Below are 20,455 nucleotides of genomic sequence, written 5' to 3'. Positions count from 1 at the left end.
TTTCAGTTGTGCGCCACTTTTTCCTGTAAGTGAGATGAGCATGTTTCATTGGGATTCACATAGGCTTTGTGCATGATGTGGCAAAGATGGTTGAATAGCTGACAACGTGAGCCATATGATATCCATGTGAGGCTTGAGATAGAGTTAAATGTATTGTGCAGCATTCGAAGTTTAGCTATGGTTGTTGACAGATAAGAATTGTTGGACGAAATGTAGGGTTGTGCTAAATTGAATAATCTCTATTTGTGTTCATAGAACAGTGCACTATGGTTGCATTCACTGACGAGCAACATTAATGATGTTCTCACAGCATTGCATCCAGGTCCTTGGGCTTCCTTTATTACTGCCTGCACTCTTTTAGTAGGTGCCGCAAATCCTCGGTCCCAACACAGACCATTTATCTCTATTTCCCATCCCTTCCTCCACAATCCCCAGCACAGCAGCCTGTAGCTTGACAGGCCTCGTGTTTACTGCACTTCAATGTTTCTGAGGTTAGATTCACGTCCTGCTCCACAGCCAATGTCTCTTCCAGTGGCATTCGTGAGATCTGTCTGAGATGATGTCCACCATCAAGCAATGCAGGCTGGCTTTAATGGGATGAGCCACTCACTCCCTTGTCCCACTGATGGCACCTCAACATGATGGAGAGCATGTTGAAGATGTCCGATAACTGAAATAGTTGAAGTTGGCACGTTGCCTGGATTCCAACCAATGTGTGAGGGTTCTTCTCACAACCGTGGCTATGCGTGGAGGTGATCAAATTTACCACCTGAAGTTCTCAATGAGCCATCCAACTGCTCAGTAACCCGGCAGATCGTCTGCAGGAAGCACAACAATGAAAGGTCTCTGCAGGAGCTTTATGATGTCACTCAAGTGCGCAGGAAAAGGCCTTGAGCAGCTGCCAGCAGAATGAATGATGATCCTTTCTGACTGACATCAACATTTGGTACACTCTGATGAAGCATAGGGGTCCAGCACTAATTCAATTGCCGCACAGTGGATGGAGACAAATTATCTTGATTACTGTTTAATTGGCAATTGACAGGATTTATCCAGCAGATTATTTAAAAGCAAACAAACTGTATTAGCCTCCGGCAGCAGCACTTCGCTTGGATATTCTTCCATTTTTAAAATTTATATTACAGGATATGTACATTGCTGTCAAGACAAGATTTATTGCCATTCATTAGGAAGCACTGAGTGCGATTTTCAAGATTCAAGATTCAAGATAGCTTTATTTGTCATCCACAGTCCAACAATAAAAGCATTAAATAGGCAATTAAAATTACACAACCCCAAAAACACACAAAAAAAAGAAACATCCATCAAAGAAACATCCATCACAGTGAGTCTCCTCCAGTCCTCTCCTCACTGTGATGGAAGGCCACAATGTCTTTTCCCTTCTCCTGCCGTCTTCTCCCGCAGTCAGGTTGTTGTGGTTGCAGGCCGCGCCGGACGGTCCGCAGCGGCCCGAGCCTAAGGCGAGTCGCAGCCGCTCCAGCAGCCTCCGAAGACGGCCGGCTCCGCCGATGATAAGTCCGATCCGGGGCGGGCGAACACGCTGCCGCTGTTGCTGTTGCTGCACGTCGGGGCGGTCGTGGCTCCCGACTTTGAAGCCCCCGCCCAGCAGAGAAATATCCCGCGGCATATCTTAGGCCGCGCCGGACGGTGAAATGTCCGCGACCCAAGCCCCGCGACCCTGGGGCGGGCGAACACGCTGCCGCTGCCGGAGCTCCCGATGTCGGCATCCACACAGCCCGAGCCTAAGGCGAGTCGCAGCCGCTCCCGCAGCCTCCGAGGACGGCCGGCGCCGCTGATGGTAAGTCCGGTCCGCGGGCTCTGCGAACCGGAGCCCTGGGGGCCGCCAGCTCCAGGGGTTGGGCCGATGGTAGGCCGCAGCAGGAACGGAGACAACACCCAGAAAACAAAGGTCGGGTCTCCGTTCGGAAGGGACACATATTTACAATTTTACAGTTCCCCCCCTCCCCCCCACATACACACATAGTACACAAACACAAAGACACGACATCACAACTACAATTAAGACAAAAAACAACAAAAACACAAAGACAAATGGACCGCAGGTAAGCCGCAGCTGCTATGGCAGCGCCGCCATTCAAATGCCGCTGCCATATGTGAAGGTAGACTCACAATGTTCTTGACGAGATAGTTCCAGGATCTTGATCGATTGGCAATGAAGGATCATCAATATATTTTTGAGTCAGAATTGTGTACAGTCTTAGCAGGACCAGCAGGCCATGGCATTCCTTTCTTCAGAATGCCATTGTTCTTTAGAGCAGGTGCCATTATATGTCTGGGAGGTGCAGCTGGAGTGGCCTGAGCAATTTGGTGCATTTTGTGCATGGTGTGCACTGCGGTGGCTGTGCATCACTGGTGGGTGGAGTGGATGCTTATAGTCGTGTGTGAAGCGACATTCAAACGAGCCGCTTTATCCCAGATAATGCGGAGATTCTACAATGCAGTTGGAGCTGCACTCATCCAGGCAAACAGAGGTATTCCATCGTTCTCCCAACGTATAACTTGTAGATGGTAGAAAGGTTTTGGTTGTCTGAAGGTGTGTCAGTCATCACAAAAATAATCAAACTCTGATTTCCTCTTGTGGTCAGGAGTGGGCAAAAGTGGAAAGGCTACTGTTGTTGAAAAGCACTTGGTCTTCAGGCCATTGCACTGAGCTCCCAATATTCCCTGGATGCTCTGTTTCCTTCATCTCTCCACAGCCATTGACACAACATTAGAGCAAACAAAGCAATATTCAGACTCATTCCTCAGCATCTCTCCATAACTCCGTTCAAATGGCCTTACATTTCTTTCTTTCCGGCTTCAAGGAAAATCATCTATGACTTACAAACACGACTCCTCAGGAATCATGAGCAACACCAGAGCCTTTCCCACCTATCTAAGAGATGCGGCTGTCATGCTCTGCATGTGCAGTGATCATTAAAAACATCACATTAGTTGCCTTGAAGCATTACACTTAATGCTGAATGATGGCCCATATTAACTAGGGGAAAAAATGGTAGATGTTACATGAATGCTTGTTGGTGCTCTTCAGGAACAAGATTCAATCTTGTTCAGGAATCAATATTCTCTCGTTGTGCCTGTTTTCAATATACATTATTGACTTGGCTAGGCTGGCACATTCATATAAAAAGATAATAACTGTCATTTCATATGAAGGATCTTTATTTATAACTCATTTTCTATTAAATAGTGAAAGTGAACACGATTAAGAACGAGCATGATGACAAGCGCTTATCTTGGAATTTAAAAATGACAAATAGCACCGTGCTCACAATTCTGAGAAAATCCATAAAGCACACTTGTCAAGCGAAAACCTGAAAATGTTCAATCAATGAACTGCTTGCCAGTTCAACAGTCATTAAATTTTATAGTTGACAACTGGAATATTGGCACTGCTTCATTACAAGATCACAGATGAGAAATGATGGCTGAAGTGTTCAAAGTTCGTCCCTACGCGGCGGGGCTCCAATTTATTTATGGCACATATATTTTATGGTCCAGTGCAAATAATCTTATGAAGCTTGGCACAAAGACCATGGACACACTCGGAAATTAATGGCACTGAAACGGTGTAACAGAATGCTAAGGGAAGAATCAATTTCTTCAATGCCAGGAGCCGCTTTCATTGTAGCTCTTTCATTCCTATTTCAAGCAAGGAGATGCAGATTTGTCCGTTTTAACTTTGGATACAGTTGTCTGCAGCCAGAAGCTTGTTTATTCAAGCGTGCAAGTGATGGCCAGCTTTGGTAGAACAAACAAAGATAAAATAAAGACAGCATTAAGAACACTTATAACTTTTAGAATCTTTGGTGTTTGTTTGTGTAATGGCTAGTGTATGAGAAATTCGACTGCAAAATCCAGATATGTCGTGTAACGAATCCCTACCATGTCCATTTCCAGGTTGTTTTGCGTTGCAGGGAAAATTCAACTCACACACTCCTTGTCCATCACAATGGTGGTCTGATTGATTTCTGGGTCAGATATGGATGGGACGACATCTGTCCCCGTGTCATGGTTTTTTTTAGAGCGATGTAGAGTGTTGTGCTGGTGATGCCAACTCTCTGCTCCTCTCTGCTAAGATTTCACACCGCATCACTAAACTCGGAAGCCTCTTTGGTGAGAAAACTGCCTGTCTACATCTCTGAGCCCTCCCACCATCACTGCACCAACACCTACAACATACCTGGAAAGAACTGAAAATGTGGAAAATCAGAATGCATGATATTTTAATTGCCACTGCTCTTGACCTATTGCACATCTGCAGGTATGGCCAAAAGTGAGGCATGTATCTACAAACACCCTGTTAAAGAGGAGCTTTGTCAAGTATTGTGCCTCCATCCGGTTAATGAATATGTACTGCAGAGAAAAACATTGTGGACCTTCTAGTCTTCCCTTCCTCAAACTCTTTTTTCCAACACATCACTCGGCTCTGTCAAGCTTCCCATCTATCCTGCTGAAAGCCTCACATTTCTGCAAGTTTACGAAGTTACACTGTCCACTGAGTCATAGCTTCACAGCTTCTAAAACTGCAATGGTATCCAACAATGAAACTGCAACAAAGTGTACAAAGCTGACTCTCCATCCATTTAATCACTAGTAAGCCTGCAAGTCATTGGCAATCCTGAAGCAGGACATGGAGAGTTGAGGAATGGGTAGAGGCCGTGGTCTTTCTGCTGCTAAAAGCAGGTCTTAGTCTTGATTTAAACGTACGTATTTGGAGGTTTGTGAAGAAAACATAGGAAGTTTTGTGATTGTTGTCACCATCTCCTTACTGCAGAGTTTCAGGATTTATGAGCAATATACGCAAGACGGTGCAATATTTATCCACCTGTACAGGGCAAGCTAATATTGCTTGAACATGATCCAGGCAGGAACCTGGCATCTATTAGAGTGAAATAGTGAGTGCTAATGGAGTTCAATTATTACTTCCTATAATACCTAAATATTGTACAGAAAGGAAAAAATATTTTTCTTAAAATAAAATATTAGCTATTTTATTTAAAAATAAAATATTAGCGTAAAATATTAGCTGCAATGCATATTTTCAACAAATATTGTGACCAAAAGATAGCATTTATTAGTTGAGCACAGATCCTACTGTGACTTTTTTTTATAATGTAGTCTTGCAATTATTTTTTTAATCTAAAATTGCACATCGCTGTTCCAGATGGAAATAAAATATCAGTGCTGGGGTGTGAAAATAATGGAAAGATAATGTGGACTGACTTCAACAAACAGTTTGGAAGTATTTGCAGGTTGGTTTGAAATTATTTTTATCTTTACAATGATCTTACAGAGGTAAAAATAAGGATAGCTAAAGTGTTTCTGTTGCTAAGAGCGATTCCTCCTGTACTAAAGATCCATGGTGGCACAGAATCTAGGGAAGAAAATACTGAAAAGAAACAGGGTCTGTTTGGTGTCTGCTATCTCTAGTTGTAAATTAAGGCAACACAGACATAAGCACATAAAAATCCAATAATTTTTTATTTCATCACCCAGATTACAAGCTGCTCTGACAATGGCTTAAAGAAAGTTACTAAAACATACTTCCTTTTGTGTTTCTTTTTAAAGTGTGCATGTTGCATCAGTCTGCAGCAGGGTATCATTTGCTCCTGCTGATTACTCATCTCCTGAATACGTATTAGAGTCTCTTATGCATTCACTGCAGTGTGACTATGTGGGTGTGATGTTCTTGACATTACTAATGAATCTTTCACTTGGCAAGTACTTGATGAAAAGGCTAAATGTATTTTAACACCCAGCTGTTATTATACATCATAAATGAAAGAATATGTATCTGGCCACCAACTTATTCACCTTCAATTTTGTGCACTGTTCAAATTTACATGACAACATTATTTCCTCAACCAAAAACATGCAAGCCTTCACAAAACTTAAATAAATCTCTTCTGTCGACTCTAAGGTGAAGCTGTAAAAATGGCAAAATATCTATTGTAGCCTTGAAATATGTATTTATTGTCAGCAGGAGTTAATCAATTCAAATGATGCAGCAGATTATATTTTGCATTTTAGTTTTTGTACTGCACTACAGGATTCAAAGAGTTAAAACAACGTCCAGTTTTTTTTTGCATTTTTAAAGTCGCAATTATTCCTACGTCAGTCCTGGTTGTAGTTCAGCTTCACAGCTTTTGTTCATAACCATGGCGCTTCATCACTACAGACCAGTATCCTCCTATACCCAAATATAGTACTTCCTTCCGCTCTGCTCTCAGCTTTGTTGCTTACTTCCAACTTCAAACACACAGAAATAGAAGAGAACTTCATGACGCCTACAGCTCAACAGTGCCACGCTTATTAAAATGTTTTCACTGCCTACTGAAATACCCCCAAATAGAAATTAAAATGTTCTGAAACAAATAAGAATCAAAAGGAAGATTTATAAAAATCCTCATAATTTTAGATTATACTGCAAAAAACGACAGCTGAAGCAACATCTCCAGTTATTTCTAATTATTTTTATTCACTGCATCAGAAAATTGTACAAGCTTCAAGGTTTTTGTAAGTGTGACACCAGATTAAGAGCAAGAAATAATAATTTGCGCTTTCTGTTGCCTTAAGTAGGGCCATGCATCCCAATCACTCTCTCTCGAGATGGGTGCAGAATCAATATTGCACAAGATGTACCATGATTGAACAAAGTTTCGAGAAGACATTGGAATGGGTATGAGGGACAAGTTAGTTAGCCACTGTAAATTTTACTTAGTGCGTGAGAGGTAGAATTTTGGGGGAATTAGTGGGAATGTAGGGAGAAATTTTAAAAGGGATAAATGTAAATAGATGCTTGATCATTGGCATGGACTGGGTGGGCCAAAGCTCCTGTTTCAGTGCTATGTTCCGGAAATCATCACTGCTTCAGTCCAAAATTTACCAATGAACCTAAGTAATAGTGCCCATTATAACAGTATGGCAGGATTTAATGAAGTGCACTTTACAAGAACCCAAGTAGAACTGAGGTCAATAAGCAACAAGAGGAAAACATTCCAAGGAGTGGAGTCTACCTCACACAAAGAGGAATCAATTATCCCAGCACCAACATAAAAGCAAGAGATTCTTCAGGCAATGCCCAAGGTCCAACCATTTCAATTTAAATAATGCATTCATGCATAATGAATCACATGGTAGAAATATTTGGTGATGGTTACACAATATTCAATTCCATTTGCTATTTCTCAAAAAATGAAGTAGCTGAGAAATCCATGCTGGTATGAAGCATGACCTTGAAAATATACAGGTATGGGTTGATAGGTTGCAAATAACATTTTCACCAACAAAAGTGACCAAGAAAATAAAGTCCAATCACCTTCACTTGACATTTAATAGCATTATGGCTGCCACACACACCACCATCAGCATTGTGGTAGTCACCAATGATCCAGAGCTCAAGTAGTCCAGCCAATTCTGTACCTGGCTACGAGACATTCCGAGGTTTGTTAGCCTGCAGTGAGTAACTAACCTCCTCACAACCGTTATGATATTCGACCATTGAGTCCTAGAGCTATACAGTACGGAAACAACCCCTTCAAGCTCAACTCACCATGTTGAACAATTTCCTGAACCAAGTCATTCCCACTTGCCTGCACCTAGCACATATCCCTTCGAGCATATAACAGTACAGCACTGAAACAGGCCTTCGGCCCATAATGTCCGTGCCAACATGATGGTAAATTAAACTAATCTCCACTGCCTGCATGTGATCCATATCCCTTTATTCTCTGCATATCCATGTGCTGATCTAGAACCATCTTAAAAGCCACTATCATATCTCCCTCCACCACCGCCTTCCAGTCACCCAGAAAACTTGCCCTGCACATCTTCTCTAAATTTTCCCCTCACACCTTATCTGGCCCAGTGTCTTTTAAATGTTGTAATTTTACCCATCACTAGCACTTCTTTTGTCAGTTTGTTTCGTGTATACACCACCATCTGTGTGAAATAGTTGCCCCTCGGGTCCCTTTTACATCTTTCCCCTCTCACCTTAAATCTGCACTCTCTAGTTGTGAACTGCATCACTGGGGAAAGTCTGTGGTTGTTCACCTTATTAACGCTCCTCATGATTTTATATCCCTCAGCCTCCAACACTCCAGGAAAAAAAGGCACAGCCAATCCAATCTCTCCTTACTACCCCTAGACTTGGTAACATCCTCGTAAATCTTTTTTACACCCTTTTCCAGTTTAATGGCGTCTATCATATATCAGGGCAACTAGATTTTATTACATTTCTCTATATGTGGCCTACCCATTGTCTTATAGAGCTGTAAGATATGTCAGATTACTCTGCACTTACCTCGATAAGTGCAGTTCAAACAACACTCAAGAAGCTCCATACCATTTGGACAAAACTGTATGTTTAAATAGTACATCATCGTCAGACTACAGTACTTATTCACTTTCTCCACCATAGGAATCTGGTGGCTGCAGTGGTACCTTCTACTCAAGACCCCCCAAACGTGCAGCCTCTGCCAGCAAGAAGAGCATGAGTAGGAGTTTCATAATCATGTATTGTATTTCCGCTCACTAGTTTGCACGCAACAAAAGCTTTTCACTCTACCTCGGTACACGTGACAACAAACTAAACTAAACTAATAGTACCATCATCATCTGTATGTTCACCCGGTTTTCACCGGGTGGCGCCACCCAGCAGTTGCTGCCTTGCCAACAGTCTGCCTGTCCTTTCTTCTTTTTTGTTATTTTTAGTATGTGTTAAAAGTATGTTTTAGTGTTCCTTGGTTTGTTTTCTGTGGGGGGTGGAGATGGGGTTCCTCAACAGAGATGTGATTTTTTATCCCTATCATATCTCCGTCCCCACTGCGGCCTAACATTGTGGAGTTGGCGGCCTTTCCTGGAGACCGACGGGTGATCCAAGCCGCGGGAGACTGCCGGACTTTAACATCGTGAAGCCCGCGGTCTCTTTGCCGGGATCGAAGCTCCAATCGCGGAGCTTGTGGACTTTAACATCGTGAAGCCCGCGGTCTCTGGTAAGGAGAGGCCGACTCGGGAGCTCCAAGCCACGGAGAGAGTTTCAACCGTCCCAACGCGGGAGTTTCGATCGCCCCGAAGGGGGCCTCGATCGTCTGGTCGGCTGCGGGGGCTTTGATCATCCCGACTGCGGATGGTTTGACTGCCCCGACCGTGGGAGAACAAAGAGGAAGAAGTTTGAACTTTATTGCCTTCCATCATAGTGAGGAATGTGGAATCCACTGTGGTGGATGTTTATGGTAACATTTATGTGGTTGTATGCCTTGTTGCTTTTTATTTAGTATGGCTGTATCATAACTCAAATTTCACTGTACGTTAACTGGTACATGTGACAATAAATTGACCTTGAAATCTTGAAACCTTGTAGGATCTCTTCTATGTCGTACACCATCCTGACTTAGAAACATATTGCCATTTCTTCATTGGCACTGGATGTAAATCCTGGAACTCCCTATCCAACAACCCATGGAAGTATAAGAAAATAACTGCAGATGCTGGTACAAATCGATTTATTCACAAAATGCTGGATTAACTCAGCAGGTCAGGCAGCATCTCGGGATGCTGCCTGACCTGCTGAGTTAATCCAGCATTTTGTGAATAAACCCATGGAAGTATTTTCACTTAAACAACTCTAGTTTAGCTCTAATTGGGCAGTACAGTAGAGCTGCTGCCTCACAGTGCCAGAGGCCTGGGTTCGAACTTGACCTCGGTGTGCAGTTTGCATGCTATCCCTGTGACCGCGTGGCTTTTCTCTGAGTGCCCCAGTTTCCTCCCACATACCAAAGACGTGCAGGTTTGTACGGTAAAAACCTCTGTAAAAAAATTGACCCTTGTGTGTAAGGAGTGGATGAGAAATTGGGATAACATGGAGCTAGTGAACAGGTGATCGATGGTCAGCATGGATTCAGTGGGCAAAAGGACCTGTTTCCATGCTGAATCTCTAAACTAAATTAAAAAGTAGACCAAAAAAAAAGCTCACGAGCACTTTCTCGAGAGCAATGAGTGACAGGCAATAAGTGCTGGCATTCCCAATTATATCCACGTTCTCAAAAAATAAAAGAATAACCAAAAGCTAATGCAATCAAAAATGGGGAGGAAAGAAGGAGAGCTGAAGGTCTGATAGTTGGAGGTGCATGTTACTCCAGCCCTCCACCGGAGCAATAGAATGAAATATATACTGAGCCAGGGGCAGAGCCATTACCCAAACATGAGACCCAGGCAAGTAGTACAGCAATAACACCTGAGGATTGATAGAAATTAACAAAAATGTAAAGCTAATGTCCTAGGTTTGAGGACCAGGTAGAGAAGATGAGTGAGAACAGGGAAGGTGAATGTGAGAAATGATTTAGACAATAGACAATAGACAATAGGTGCAGGAGTAGGCCATTCGGCCCTTCGAGCCAGCACTACCATTCAATGTGATCATGGCTGATCATTTTCAATCAGTACCCCGTTCCTGCCTTCTCCCCATACCCCCTGACTCCGCTATCCTTAAGAGCTTAAGAGATCTTATTTAGAGGATCGGATTCAAGCCATGAGGTCAGGTAGATAGCGATGTCTCGTGTGAACCAGCTTATCAGTGTGTTTCAAGAGCAGCATTGTCAGTGTGTTTGTTGTGACAGTATGTGCCAGTACGGCATACCTGCATCTCCAAAATGTTAAAAACTAGATTGATGTACAACACCCAAAAGGCTGGTTGGGAATATAATAGCTATATAACAGAGTACAACAGTTCACGTTAGGTGAAGTTAAATGCGTGCCGACATCCTTTTCTCTACAAACAAAGCACTGAGCATGGGCTGCCTGAACAGAGACAAGCATTATCACTGGAGGTGGAGCTAAATGAATTTTATAACGGCAGATGCAAGAGGCTTTGCTGTGTGTCGTACCCGCAGAGCCACTGCCAATGTCCTGTCTGATTAAATCCTCCATTTTGGACTGAGAACATTCAGTAATGACCTGACACTTTTGGAGAAAAATTATTCTTTAACAAGAATATTTGACAGATATGAAATATCTACAGTAAGGTATTTATAGTGATTACATACTGATATTATCTATAAGTAATCAAGTATAATATGGAAAGTGAAAATAATACCTGTGTTAAAATAGGGAAGCCAAGCGGTCGGCAGCCATTGCATGGAGTGAATGCTTCCCACAGTCTTGCTGGTCCACAACTCTTCTCTCCTTCATCCTCTTCAGTCTGTGGTGTACCTCTTGGAGGACATGGCTGATCTCGTTGCTAGAAATTAAAAGCTTACATTAACATGTAAACAAAACTATTCTATTACTCAAAGTACTATGAGGACTATGTTTACATATTCTGTAAGAATTTAATTGATCTGACAAATCACAACAAAACACTCTAGAAGTAATGACATTCAAACTGTTGGAGATGGTGAAAGGGCACAAACAGCAATCCATCAAAACCAGTCAGTTGCATGTCATTATGAACCTTTGTTAAATCACTTAGAGAAGCAGAACAATTTTATATTGAAGTTTTAACAAAACCCTGGTGGATTTCAAATGCCAAAGTTTTGAATGCCAGATCCATATATATATATATTAAGTGTAAGAAAATAACTGCAGATGCTGCTACAAATCGAAGGTATTTATTTCACAAAATGTTGGAGTAACTCAGCAGGTCAGGCAGCATCTCAGGAGAGAACGAATGGCTGACGTTTCGGGTCGAGACCCTTCTTCAGACTGATGTCAGGGGGGCGGGACAAAAGAAGGATATAGATGGAGACAGGAAGATAGAGGGAGATCTGGGAAGGGGGAGGGGAAGAGAGGAACAGAGGAACTATCTAAAGTTGGAGAAGTCAATGTTCATACCGCTGGGCTGCAAGCTGCCCAAGCGAAATATGAGGTGCTGTTCCTCCAATTTCCAGTGGGTCTCACTATGGCACTGGAGGAGGCCCATGACAGAAAGGTCAGACTGGGAGTGGGAGGGGGAGTTGAAGTGCTCAGCCACTGGGAGATTGGGTTGGTTAAGGCGGACTGAGCGAAGGTGCTGAGCGAAACGATCGCCGAGCCTGCGTTTGGTTTCACCGATGTAAAGAAGTTGACATTTAAAGCAGCGGATACAATAGATGAGGTTGGAGGAGGTGCAGGTGAACCTCTGTCTCACCTGGAAGGACTGTTTGGGTCCTTGGATGGAGTCCACGGGGGAGGTAAAGAGACAGGTGTTGCATCTCCTGCGGTTGCAGGGGAAAGTGCCCGGGGATGGGATGGTTTGGGTAGGAAGGGACGAGTGGACCAGGGAGTTACGGAGGGAACGGTCTCTGCGGAACGCAGAAAGGGGAGGGGATGGGAAGATGTGGCCAGTAGTGGGGTCCCGTTGTAGGAAATGTTGGAGGATAATTTGTTGGATACGCTGGCTGATGGGGTGGAAGGTGAGAACGAGGGGGATTCTGTCCTTGTTACGAATGGGGGGAGGGGGAGCAAGAGCGGAGCTGCGGGATGTAGAAGAGGCCCTAGTGAGAGCCTCTCTATAATGGAAGAGGGGAAGCCCCGTTTCCTGAAGAATGAGGACATCTCTGATGCCCTAGTGTGAAACACCTCATCCCGGGCGCAGATGCGGCGTAGACGGAGGAATTGGGAGTAGGGGATAGACTTTTTGCAGGAGACAGGGTGGGAAGAAGTGTAGTCCAGATAGCTATGCGAGTCAGTGGGTTTATAGTAGATGTCAGTCACTAGTCTGTCTCCTGTGATGGAGATGGTGAGGTCCAGAAACGGGAGAGAGATGTCGGAGATAGTCCAAGTATAATTAAGAGCAGGATGGAAATTGGAAGTGAAGTGTATGAAGTCAGTGAGTTCTGCATGGGTGCAAGAGGTAGCACCAATGCAGTCGTCGATGTAGCGGAGGTAGAGTTCGGGGATGGGGCCAGAGTACGTCCGGAACAGGGATTGTTCGACGTACCCGACAAAGAGGCAGGCGTAGCTAGGGCCCATGCGAGTGCCCATAGCTACGCCTATGGTTTGGAAGAAGTGGGAGGAGTCAAAGGAGAAGTTGTTCAGGGTAAGAACCAGCTCTGCTAGGCGGAGGAGAGTGTTAGTAGATGGGGATTGGCTGGTTCTGCGGCCGAGGAAGAAACGGAGGGCTTCAAGACCATCCTTGTGGGGGATGGAAGTGTAGAGTGACTGGACACCCATGGTAAAGATGAGGGAGTGCGGTCCTGGAAACCGGAGGTTATCGAGGGGATGGAGAGCGTGTGAGGTGTCTTGGACGTAGGTGGGGAGGGATTTGACCAGAGGGGATAGGATGGAGTCGAGGTAGGTGGAAATATGTTCGGTGGAACATGAATAGGCAGAAACAATGGGTCTGCCGGGACAGTTCTGTTTATGGATTTTAGGTAGGAAGTAAAATCGGGCCGTGCAGGGCTAGGGAACTATAAGTTTGAAGGCATTGGAGGGTAGATCGCCGGAAATGGTGAGGTCCATGATGGTGCTGATGATTAAGGTTTGGTGTATGTCGGTGGGGTCATGGTACACACATGACTATAGGGCCAGGTTCAGCTCAAACTCCATCATCAAGTTTGCTGATGACACTGTGGTGGTGGGCCGGATCTCCAACAACGATGAGAAGGCCTACCGGGAGGAGGTGGCTGATCTGGCACTCTGGTGTCAGGACAATAGCCTCCTCTTGAATGTCACTAAAACAAAGGAGCTGATTGTGGACTTCAGAAGGGCTAAACATCCAAGGACGTACACGCCACTGGAGATAAATGGGTCTATTGTGGATAGGGTGAGCAATTTCAAATACTTGGGAGTCCGCATCTCAGAGGATCTGACGTGGGCAACGCACATTGCCGCACTGGTGGGTAAGGCTAAGCAGCGCCTTTACCACCTTAGACAACTGAGGAAATTCAGAGTGTCGCTGAGGATCCTCCATTGCTTCTACTCTGGGGCTGTAGAGAGCATCCTGTCCGGCAACATTACAGTCTGGTTTGGGAACAGCTCTGCCCAGGACAGGATGGCCCTGCAGAGAATAGTGCGTTCGGCAGAACGCACCATGGGAACTACACTCGTCCCCCTGCAGGACCTATACATCAGGAGGTGCAGATCCAGAGCAAGCAAGATCATGAGGGACCCCTGCCACCCCAGTAACGGACTGTTCCAGATGCTACGGTCAGGCAAACGCCTCCGCTGTCACGCTGTGAAAACGGAGAGGATGAGACGGAGCTTCTTCCCACAGGCCATCAGGACTGTCAACTTTGATAACCCCAGAGACTAAATTTTTGTCGACACTTTTTGTGCTATGTTTAGTAACTTATTAACTTTATTTATATGCTGTAACTGTAATTATTTTTGTGCACAACCCGCAGGCATTGCCACTTTCATTTCACTGCACATCGAGTATGTGTATGTGACAAATAAATTTGACTTGACTTGACTTGACTTGACTTGACTAGGAAGAGGTGTCTGAGAGTTGTCATCTGGCCTCGATCCGGTCGAGGTCAGCACGCCAGACTACCACAGCACCTCCCTTGTCAGCGGGTTTGATGACTAAGTCCGGGTTGTTGCGGAGTGAGTGGAGGGCTGCACGTTCAGGAGGGGAGAGGTTAGAGTGAGTCAGGGGAGTGGAGAATTTGAGGCGGTTATGGTCACGCCGGCAGTTGGAGATGAAAAGTACTAGTGAGGGTAGTTGGCCAACCGGGGGGGGGTCCAAGAGGAGGGAGACGGGAGAAGGGGTTGGGAGCTGGAGACGGGAGAAGGGGTCATCAGTGGGGGGTGAAGACTCCTTCCCATGGAAAAAGGCTCGGAGGCGTAGGCGGCAGAAGAAGAGCTCCACTTCATGGCGGACCCGGAACACGTTGATGTGGGGGTGGAGGGGAACAAAGGTGAGGCCTCTGCTGAGGACAGACCGTTCGGTGTCTGAAAGGGGGAGGTCAGTGGGGATGGTGAACACCCGGCAAGTGTGGGGGTTGGGGTCGGATGAAGGCAGGGGGGCAGACGGAGGTGGAGGGGATGTATGGTGAGGGGGTGGTGGGTTAACAGCGCAGAGGGGGGCATGAGGACCGATGTGGGGAATAGTACGGGTTGCCTGGCTAGAGGGGGAAGGGGGAGACCCAGTGGAAACCTTGCTGTGGTTCCCTGTGGTAGTGGGTGGGCAGTAGGACCCAGCGGTGCTGTGGGGCTCTGCCTGGTGGGGGCTGTGGGCCCAGCGCGGTGTCCGTGGGCCGGGCGGAGCTGCGACCTGTTGCTGGGCCTGGGAGCCGGGTACAGCGACGGCTGCGACCTGCTGCTGGGCGGTGGAGCGGTGTGGGTCGACACGGTCGCTGGGGGAGGCCCACGGGGAACTGGAATATATATATATTAACATACACTTTAAGTAGTATTAAACCTGTCGTTTATAGAATTGTTATTTTGATGCTCTATATGAATTTCATTCAGTATATTATAAGGAGAGAACAAAATATTGCAAAATATTGCTTCGCATCATTTTGTTGCATTTATTGAGTACATTGTATTACATATCACGCCATATTCATGATAAATCCCAATAAGGATTGAATGGTTCTCAAAACAAGAGCCATGTAGCTATAATACAGCACAAAATGTGGGAATATCATGAGGGATATGGAAGTAACTAAAGCAGTAGCTCATAATTTGCCACTACCTCAACTTGTCCACTCTTATTTGGCACACAGGGAAATTTGACAACGCAGATTCCCATTTGACACAATCACTTCCCAATTCCACTTTTCTGGACCATTATTGCAAAAGTGACCAAAAGACCTGCTGTTGGAACTTATCTGGATTGTCAACTTGGGGAAAGTGAGAGAAGGCGTAAGGGAGGGGTTTGTGGGGGAAGAAGGGAAAGGGGGAACATTTTGTGGTTACCTAAAACTGGAGAATTCAATAAATTCAATTCATACCCTTGGGGTGTAAGCTACCCAAGTAGAGTACGAAGTGTTGTCCCTCCAGTGTGAGTGTGGCCTCACTCTGGCAAGGGAGGAGGCCAAGGACAAAAAGGGCAGCATGGGAATGGAAAGAGGCATTAAAAGGGTTTAGCAACCGAGAGATCCAGCAGGCCTTGGTGGACCAAACCCAAGTGTTTGGCGAAACACCCACCGAGTTTCGCTAAACGTGCACTAGGTCTGCCACGGACATTTTGCCGACTGTTTCGGTGAATACCTGTGCTCTTCCCGTTCCCATACTGACCATTCTGTCCTCTGCCTCTGCCATTGCCTGAGTGAGGCCATATGCAAACTAGAGGAACAGCACCTCATTCCCACGAGCAGTTTACAACCCTATGAACACTGAATTCTGCAATGTTAGCTAACTACATAACCGTTCGCTCTCCCTTCTTCCCCCACAGCCCCCTTCCCTCTCCTCTCTGAGGATGCAGCCCAGACGGCTCGATTGTAATCATGTATTGCCTTATGCAGATCTCGCAACAGAAACTTGTTAGATAAGGCCAGCCTATCTCCACCAGTGTGGCATTGTTCGTAAAACTGCTGAAAGAATCTTTGTTATTGATGGCTAACAGGCCGTCAGGACTGTTAACTATTATAACTCCAGGGACTAAATTTTGTCTTCTCTGTATTAACTTTAATTTATATGCTGGAACTGTAATTCTTTTTTTGCACAATCCGCAGGCATTGCCACTTTCATTTCACTGCACATCGTGTATGTGTATGTGACAAATAAACTTGACCTGACTTGACTTTGTGAGTCATAGAAACATAGAAAATAGGTGCAGGAGGAGGCCATTCGGCCCTATGAGCCTGCACCGCCATTCAATATGATCATGGCTGATCATCCAGCTCAGTAACCTGTACCTGCCTTCTCTCCATACCCCTTGATCCCTTTAGCCACAAGGGCCAGATTTAACTCCCTCTTAAATATAGCCAATGAACTGGCTTCAACTACCTTCTGTGGCAGAGAATTCCACAGACTCACCACTCTCTGTGTGAAGAAATGTGAAGAGTCCACAAAGCCATGCCATTTGGTTTAGCCAGATGTTGAACCTTTCATACTTGAAACATGTATATGATTTGCTATTGGATTTCTATCCAGGGCTGTGGAATATCTTCTCTAACGTTATCACTAATTTATATCTTATGAAATAACAACAACTTATATATTTATAACGCCTGTACAGATAAGAACAACACAAGAGACTTTGAGTCAAACCGAAACAAAAGACTATTTGGAAAAGTGTATTCACTAAGATAGTAACATGCAAATACATTGTGAAAGCTGCAAATTGCATCAAACAATTGACGTTAATATTACCACCAACCTATCATCGACCAACCACATTGGTGCAATAACCAAGAAGGCACACCAATGCCTCTCCTTCCCAAGGAGGGTGATGAAATTTGGCATGTCTCCAATGACCTTTATAAACATTTACAGATGCACCACAGAAAGCATACAGTCGGGATGCATCACAGGTTGGTTTGGGTACAGCTCTGCCCAAGACCGCAATAAATTGCAGAAAGTTAAAGATGTAGCCCAGTCCATCACACAGACCAAACTTCACACCATTAAGTCCATCTACACTTCACGCTGCAGCCAACATAATCGTAGACTTATCCATTCCCAGTCATTCTTTCTTTTCCCTGCTCCCATCAGGCAGAAAGTACAGAAGCTTAAAAGTGCATACCACCAGACTCAGGAACAGCTTCTACTATCAGGCTTCTGAATGCTCCATTATAAGCTACGGGACTGTCTGATTCACCTCTGCCACATTGTGGACATTGGACTTTTTCCATGGAACCGATGCATCACAATGCTTAGAACTATACTGCACTCTAGCATCTTCCTGTCTATTGTACATGTTTGAATTGATTGTATATACGTATTGCATGCAAAACAAAACTTTTCTCTGTACCTCGGTACACGTGACAATAACAAACCTAAACCTAAAGTTCAAAACTTCTGGGTGGGGATGAATACAGTCAGAAACTTCCACTGAATATATTTCTCACACTTTTGGACCACTCCATCTATTGCCAGATATTTGTACAATTGTAAAACCTGTAAAAATGTTGTGAAAAAGTTAATGGGCTATCAATTGTATGATTTATGATTTCAATTCTCCCCTAATACAATATTACAATTTCAGACCATGAGTGTGATATACATCATTTAAATTTCCTAAATGTAAGAGCTGCAATCGAAACTGTGTGCTTAAATTTAATTCAGACTCAAACTGCAAGGACCCCTCTACTCCTCTCGACTTCCTAATTCAGTATTTTATTTCTTTGTTGACATTTAAGCCACTCAGTGGGAATATGTGCAGATTTAACATTCCATAAGTAGTCAGAACTCAGCAGTACCTGAGATAGAACGAATGCACAATAGCGCTGATAAAAATCAAATAAACGTGATAAAATACAAATTATTCTGGTTATATTCAACTGCACAGCACCACAAGAAGATGAAAAAACCTAATTATATGATATGCACAGCGGTGAAAAAAAAGATTACTCTAGTATTTTGTGTATTTACTTTAAATACATATGAACACCATGTAATAAATTGTCCATTTATTATATGGTGTCCATGTGTATTTAAAGTAAAAACACAAAATGCTAAAATACTTTTTTTCACCACTCTACATATCATATAATCACCTGCACAAGTGGGGGATGACAGACGACCCTGCTTGCGACCACGGATATCCAGACCAGACCACCCCACACATTGTGAATGACTGCTCACTAAGGCTTTTCCCTAGTGGCATCAAGGCCATCAACTCAGCAAATGATGAAGCCCTGGCCTGGATGTCTACCCTTGACCTACAACTTTAGGCTGTGCACGCCATACGCAAGAAGAAGAAGAAGAAGAGGAACCATGTAATAAAGAAAATCAAAAATTCATAAACTTTAATCAGAAATACCCTGACTATATTCTACAAGAATATTTTATTAAAGGACATCTACATAATCTTCTAAGCAAAGTTCAACACCAACATTTGGCGATAGAGCCACAGCAAGTATTTGCCAAACAAGTGGTGCAAAATAAAAGCTCTTTGTCCATATATCCAATAGGGTACCAGCTATCATCTGCTTTGTGGTCCAACTAATTTTTGCGATCTTCAATATTCAACTTCACTTTGGCATGTAGCAGTTTGTCACATTGTATTTTATCGAACCTAATGGACTCAAGTTAAACTTGCATTGGGAAATTACTTCACACCCCCATTTTAATTCTGATCTTGGCAGTCAAAATCTGATAATTATTCAATGATATAATATAAAATAATTATGAGCCACCTTGAACCTGCCAGAATTGAAAATTAAAAATATTGAAAGGGCCAATAAAATTTTTGGTTTAAAATTCTCCACTGAAAAATTGATAATCTAGGTATCATAGAACATTTGCTGAATGTATAGGAATAAGGAATTCCTCACAGGTATAGGTATACAATACGGAGTTTGCTGCTCTTAAGAATGTAACCTACAAAATCAAATGCCAGTGAAAAGATAAATTAAAATAAATCCACATAGATCTACAAAAAACAGGAATGCTTCATGCACCTCCACAATACAATATAACTGGAAACTCCTTCTCCACACTGGAACGGCAGGCAATCTAAAAACACAAGCAAAATTCCTTCAAATAACAAACGCTTTGATTTAATTAAATATAGGGGCAGCCATGTGATGCATTCAGTAGAGCCATGACCACACAGCACCAGAGACATTATTTTAATGTGAACTTTGGGTATTGCCCATGTGGAGTTTGCCCATTCTCTCTGTGATTATGTGGATTTCCCCCAGGCACCCTGATTTCCTCCCACATCCCAAAGTCATACTTATTGATAGGTTAATTGCCCATTGTGTGTTGGTGATGCGAGCCACAGGATGTTGCATGTGTCTAGTGCCCTCGTATAAATCCAGCTGCTGCTGGTTAGCAATTTTTGCAAAAAAGGGAGCCGAGTGCATAAGCGTCCCCCTGCCAGTACATAACCTCTGCATCATCAAGACTCTCGCAGTGCCTCCTCATGGCAACACTGGGGCCACCTTCAGTTCCAGGCTAAACTGCACGGGGATCTCGAAGGAACTCTGGCCCCCAGAGATGCATCATGCAGGCCCACCAGCGTGTGAACAAGTCCTGACGTCCATCAACCAGGTCCCAACTATGGATTAAAGAGCACCCCGCTGCCTTGTGGGAGAGGCTCAGGAGAGCCGAAGGCACTGGAGCTGGAGTCCCTAGAGACGGTCGGCTGATCCCTCGGCCGTTCGCCTACTGGCAACTCCTGCAACTGAGTAGGCCCAGACGTAGCAGCCATGCCGTTCCTCTGGATTCAGCCTATTAGGTCGCGAGGGGAATGCAGATGCTGGGCAAGTTTGTATTCCCATTTACCTGCCCAGGCTCAGCGGTCAAATCAAATGGAGAGGACACTCCATCCTTGCTGGGCACAGTGAGATGTAACCACAGATGAAAAATCCCCCTC

At 44.3% G+C, this 20,455-nt stretch overlaps 1 protein-coding gene across 8 annotated transcripts in view; it reads right to left on the bottom strand.

Annotated features, from left to right (window-relative positions):
* anks1b (ankyrin repeat and sterile alpha motif domain containing 1B) overlaps window positions 1-20,455 on the bottom strand; it is a 647,894-nt gene that overhangs the window by 264,124 nt on the left and 363,315 nt on the right. For all 8 annotated transcript variants that reach the window (XR_013548787.1, XM_078419858.1, XM_078419856.1 and 5 more), the window contains one exon: window positions 11,138-11,281. Coding sequence is in view for 7 of the 8 variants with exons in the window: in XM_078419858.1 (XP_078275984.1) it covers window positions 11,138-11,281 (144 nt within the window). In the remaining variant the exon portion in view is untranslated. The remainder of the gene's footprint in view (window positions 1-11,137; window positions 11,282-20,455) is intronic.

Source organism: Rhinoraja longicauda, chromosome 23, assembly GCF_053455715.1.
Source record: "Rhinoraja longicauda isolate Sanriku21f chromosome 23, sRhiLon1.1, whole genome shotgun sequence".
Lineage (NCBI taxonomy): Eukaryota > Metazoa > Chordata > Chondrichthyes > Rajiformes > Arhynchobatidae > Rhinoraja > Rhinoraja longicauda.
The sequence above is the reverse complement of the archived record's forward strand: the minus strand, read 5'-3'. Positions and strand labels throughout refer to the sequence as shown.